General features: G+C 43.8%; 1 protein-coding gene across 1 annotated transcript in view; it reads right to left on the bottom strand.

Annotated features, from left to right (window-relative positions):
• DNAAF3 (dynein axonemal assembly factor 3) overlaps positions 1-3,825 on the bottom strand; it is a 214,329-nt gene extending 210,504 nt beyond the window's left edge. The window contains exon 1 of the mRNA XM_018568266.1: positions 3,753-3,825. Within this exon, the coding sequence (XP_018423768.1) occupies positions 3,753-3,759 (7 nt within the window). The 5' untranslated portion in view covers positions 3,760-3,825. The remainder of the gene's footprint in view (positions 1-3,752) is intronic.
• Positions 3,826-6,126: the final 2,301 nt, after the last annotated feature.

Raw genomic sequence — 6,126 nt, 5'->3', positions numbered from 1 at the left:
ACACACACACACACACACACACACACACACACACACACACACACACACACACACCAGGAATTGAAAGGAATCTCTCCAAAGTGAATTAAATTCTCTTAGATAGCTTTCATCCCAAACATACGCTGGGTGGATCCTTTCGCATGGCACTAGTGCCCCTAGATCAGTGCTCCCCAACCTTTTTAATCGCCGCGGACCGGTCGACGTTTGATAATTTTACCGTGGCCCGCTGAGGGGGGGGACGTTGATTGTTTATATTTTAGATTGTTTTGATTTAATAATTTTAATTTAATTGTATTTAAAAATGCTCGGGGGTTGGGGAACACTGCCCTAGATGACGCTGAAGAATATAATTCTTATACATGTCAGCACCATCCAGGGGCGCTAGTGACATGCAAATGGGCCGGGTGGAACTTTTAGAGAAGTTTAAGTTTCTCGAATTGGTCACCAGGGCAAATTCTGAGGGTAAATCTCCCCAAAGGGAACAAATACAGGAAGCGGAAAAAATGCCCGACAGGTTTAAAAACCCTTCCCTACATTATCAAAAACCACTAGCTTATGATACACTTAAGGGCCTGTTCACACCAGGCAATTTGCTTTGCTTACAATAGAGACGTTTTGTTTCCACCGCAGTGTAAAGCACATACTACTGAATTCAGCGTCACTTTTACATAGTTACATAGTTAGTTAGGTTGAAAAAAGACATGCCCATCGAGTTCAACCCATTAAAAAAAAAAAAAGAAGAAGAAGGAGAAGAAAACCTAAACAGAAAGCTATGACCAGAGCTACCCCCTGTTGATCCAGAGGAAGGCAAAAAAAACCCTATAAAAGCATGGTTTAATTTGCTCCAACAGGGGAAACAAATTCCATCCTGATCCCATAAGGCAATCGGATATTCCCTGGATCAACAATCTCTGATGCCCAGAATACCTATAAGACCTATAAGAACTCAATATCCAGTAATATATACTTTTTGTGACCTGGTGCCCAAAACTGAACTGTATATTCCAGATGAGGTCTTACTAATGCTTTGTACAGGGGCAAGATTATGTCTATCTCTCAGGGGTATGGAAATTTTTGAAAAAACTACTTGTCCAAGGACTAAAGCGGGTGCCAAATCTACTTGTCCCTCGTGACAATCTACTTGTCCTGATACGAAAAAAAAAAATGTTTTAACCAAAACCGTATTTAGCAGTGCTAAGAAGCGCTTCTCATTGGTCAGTGCCGTCAGGTGACCGCGTTGACCAACGAGTGCTTGCAATTTGCGAGCGAAATTCAGAATACATGGAACAGGTACAGATAGTACACCCGTACTGGTGGACGGGAAGGACCGTTCGCCGAAAGATAAGTATAGTGGGAGGGAGATTTGTGCAGGTAATTCCATTTTCCCAAATTACTTGGGAAAATGAATATACCCTTTAGGGTTGGTGCAGACTTGGGGATTCCCAGGACATGCGATCGTGTGCAGTTGCATACAGCGGTTGCATCCGCATGTATGGGGTTACATCTGCATGGCAATCGCTGAAAAAAAAAGGTTGATGTACCTATTTTCACGACATGCACCGCGCAGTGTTTTCAACCGTGATCGTGTGGGATCGCCCGGGCGGTATTGCAGCAGGAAAACACGCAATCTGCCTGGCACGACGGGGGTGCCATTAGAAAATAATGGCACTGACAGCACGATCGGCGGTGGTGTGCGATTCCGTGACCACCCACCCATCCGCTCGGTTTCATGCACGATGACCGGATCGGATCCGCTCGGTTTCGTGCACGATCATGGATCTCACACCACTGCCAATCGCGCTGGCAGTGCCATGGTTTTCTAATGGCATCCCAGTCGTGCCAGGCAGATTGCGCATTTTCCTGCTGCAATACCGCCCTGCCCGTGCAGTTGCACACGATCGCAGTTGAAAACACTGCGCGTTAATTCGCATGCAGATGGGGGCAGCGGGGCTGGTTTTCATTTTGTATTTACTTTGTAAAATTTTTTCATTTGTTTGATTATTTTTACTTAATTGACTTTTTATTTTACATTTTTATTTAGTTACATTTTTAAATAATAATGTTTTACTTTTTTTAACTATTTTTTTTTAAAACTTAACTGTATTGCTATCACACAGGGGATAATAATCCCGTGTGATAGCATTTGGAGGTGACAGGTACTCTTTATTGACCCTGTCACCTCCAACACAGGAGTTCTAGCACTTTTATAAAGTGTAGCTGGGAGTTGTAGTCCTCTATACCTGGTACCATTCTGCATTTTTGGATAGAGGACTACAACTCCCAGCTACACTTTATATATAAATGCAGAATGATAGCGGCTATAGAGGACTACAACTCCCAGCAACAATTTATACAAGAAAAACCTAATCACCAAATAGAAAAACAGTAACGAACTGCCCCGAACTTCCTATGGCATCAGTATGATGTCACATTTCCCGCCAGAAAATTCAAATAATAGACCTAAACAATCGTGAAAGGGAATGTTTTCCAACTATCCTAAAAAATAGACTGGAGTACCTGCTTGCAGAGCTCAAATTACGTCCATGACCCTTTGCAGATCGGTCTCCCCCTCCTGGGAAATAGCAGCGTGCAGATCAAAGCAAGGATTACAGCACCCGGCCGTTAGTTCAGGCCGACCAGCGCTGCCATGGGAACAGGAACGCCTATAGCTAGATGCCGGGCCACTGAGTTCGAGCTCATAGTCCCGTCTGCCTGCACATGCGCAGTAGAGAGCGGGTATCCATGGGGACAGGAGACGCCGGCTTCTAATAGGCACGTCTCGTCACCTGTCTAAACAAAAACACAGCAGCCGCAGTTGATCGTAGGACAGAGGAGGAGGAAACTGAAAGTGCAGGAGAGAAGGGAGAGAGCGTGTCTGGCTCGTCCTCAATTTCCACTCGCCAAATGCGAGCAGGCGAGTGGAAATTTTAAGCCCTGCCCTAGAGTATAGGACGCATGCATGTGCCACTTTGTGCCATTCCAATGGCATTCAAAACAAAAACAGATAATCAGCACGTTGCACCACTTCACTTAAAATGAGAACTATGAGGTGAGTGCTTTTCATTCACCTCATAGTTCTAGCCGACCTGTGACAATGAGACTGTCACAGGTCGGCCCAGTAGACAGAGAAGTGAGCGAACACATACCGGCGTTCGCTCACCTCTCGCTCCTGTCACAGCTCTCTGCCGTGACAGGGGAGGGGCTGGATTCCCCCCTCCCCGCTCCGCCAGCGCTGACTGGCAGATCGGACGGGGGAGGGGGCGGGTACAGCTGGCTCTGCCTCTAGATAGGCAGAGCCAGCAGTCACTCACACAGCTGGGCGGATCCAGACATAATTGTCGGGATCCGCTTCAGCTGCGCCGTCTCAGTATACCGCGAGCAATAGCTTGCGGTGTACTGTGGCGTCTCAGTATACTGAGCTTAGGGTGACGGGAGGACGCTAGTTTGTGTCCTCCCGTTATCCTAAGGAGAACTATGGGGAAAAGCCTTAACCCCATAGTTCTCCTTTAAGCGCACAACTGTGGCTGGCTGCTCAGTGTTACTGCAAACCACTGCATTTTACAACTACAGCAAAATATTTATAATTATAACAAATACTTTTTGCATTGCCCACTTAAAGTAAATTTAGCCTGAAAGCATACTTTCATAAATCTGATATTTGCCCTCCTCTAGAAATGTAAAAATTAGGATCACTCACAATGTACACAACCCGTTAGTTCTAATTTAAAGATAAGACAATTAGCTGCACTTACAATGCATCTGCAGATCCAAGGCAGGACTGAAGCCCCATAGAGTCGGGTAAACCTCTCCAATCCCTCCTGAAGCCATGAAACCTGGAAAACAACAATAATATATTATCACACAAGCCACTGAAACTTGCTATGCAAGACCCGACTGTCACGTACATAAGAAGTTAATTTTGCCCCCCGCGACTAAATTGCAAAGCCACTCACAGATCAAGCGTTAGGAAGGCTTCTGAACACCCGAAACAAGTAAAACAAAACTATACAACCTTAACCACTCGTTTAAATGACCAACGCACCCTTTAACAGCTCACCCTAACAAGCAAAGAGGCGTCCAATAAAGACGAAATATCTATGATTGACAGTAACAATGAGGAATAGGGATGTCGGCAGTAAAGCAATAGGTTCTATCACTCTAGGTTGCACGCCGTTAAGCTTTGATGTCGCCATGGTGACGCCAGGCAGCTGACTGTTTTGTGCTTGTTTCTATGGCAGTGACAAAAGGTATAACAGGTTTCTCTGTTTAATAATTACTCTACATGCTGTGATATCTGCATCACAAGGCGTTACTATGAATATATATTTACCGAACCTGTTCTCGTGCACCAAGGCTTAATAACGTAGCAGGTCGTTCAATATATTCCTCGCCTGCAGAAAATTATTATTTGTTCAACTCTCTGATTTCCGCCTCCTGTGGGGACGTACTAAACAGCATATTGGGATGATTGGCTGCAATGCTAAACACAATCTTTAGATGTAGGGGAGGGTACTTTCCCCCCCCACATGGAAATGAATATGCTGTAACTCAAAATATGTTGTTCTTTACTGCGGTGCTTGATAATATGTTGCAAAAAAATAGGTGCAAATGTTTAACTATTCACTTCCTGATATATATAAAGTTGTATAATGGAATTCCACAGTAAATTACAAAGAAATAATACGAAAATTAGTCAATACATTTGTAAGACTAGATCATTATATAAATATGTTTTGTATGGGGATTATAGGTGCAATATTATGATTACCCATGCTAAGTAGCATATTTGACAGGTTTGTGTTGAGAATATGGTTATAATAATTTGTCTACATGGGGATTATGGGGGAAATATCATGGTTACACATGTCAAGGAACATATTTAACCTATTTCTGATAAGAATATGGGTATAAATATTTTTCTAGATGGGCATTATGCGTGGAATATAATGTCAACACATCCCAAGGAACATATTTAACCGGTTTCTGATTAGAATATCGGTATTACGGAAAATTATCATACTTACAGTAATTTTCCTCTCCTGGCTCCTCCTCATGTCAGCCTACTGTGGTGACCCCCTTTAGGACCGCCCTAATAGAGAATAAAAGGAGACACCCTGTGCTGTTACACAGTTGTAAAAATATGACACAATGCATAGCCATAGTTAATATTTATATTACTGTAAGTTGGGAATTCACATAGTTAATTTTCCTTGAGCCATTTGTTCAGTGCCATTGGTAGCTGCTTATTATTCTTCCATCTTGTGGGCATTTTGGTTATTGCACCATGTTTTCTTGCACTCCCTCCCCTTGTGTGTAATGTACCGCCCTTCTTCTCCAACTAGTTGTTCAGTGTCATGGCTGCCTATAGCAGGACCACATGTACATGCTAGCTTGGAAACATTATCATCCTTGACCTTCAAATACCATCTATTCATTCATCTGCTATATCCTGTGGTCTGCTGTAATCTGCTGCATGCAATAAAGCTCTTCGTGGAAAAAAAAAAAGGCATTTGGTGAGTTCAGCTATCTGATAAGGATTGTCCGCAGTGATTATATCTGCTTATACAGGCCAGGCATAGAGGTCTCAGCAAGGGATACATCACCAATACAACAATCGGAGTCAGAATACATTCGCCGGAGCCTTGAGGGCTGGGAAAGCTAATACTTGCACTGCAAACAAACAAAATGTTCTATGTTACCAGATCTTGGCTTTAAATTAGCTTAAAACCTTTGTGACGGGAGATGTACACTACGTTCCGCCACTAAGTGCCCAAATGACTGCTCACGTACACTGTACGTAATCAGCTATTTGGGGGTCTGTAATGTTGGTAACTGCTGAGAATCAGCGGTTACCGTTCATTAATGGATGTCTCAGTAAGCTGTGGCTGGGGGAGCATGAGTGCCAGTTTGTTGTCCATCATTGGCACCCCCTCCCGCTAGGCTCATGTTACTCCCTTCCTCAACCTCAGAGCCAACAACAGACCATTGTAATTGCTGCGCATCCTCCAACAGCATTTCACTGATGGTGTGTTCAAACAATTCAGCTGACACCTCCATGCATGATGGTGGGGCTAGAGCAGGAGTAGCTGTCAAGGCTGGACCAGTGATAAGTGTCTAACTGGATCA

The sequence above is a fragment of the Nanorana parkeri genome, unplaced genomic scaffold (genome assembly GCF_000935625.1).
Source record: "Nanorana parkeri isolate BGI_ZX_2015 unplaced genomic scaffold, ASM93562v1 scaffold1164, whole genome shotgun sequence".
Taxonomy (NCBI): Eukaryota; Metazoa; Chordata; class Amphibia; order Anura; family Dicroglossidae; genus Nanorana; species Nanorana parkeri.
This window is presented reverse-complemented; position numbering and strand designations above follow the sequence as displayed.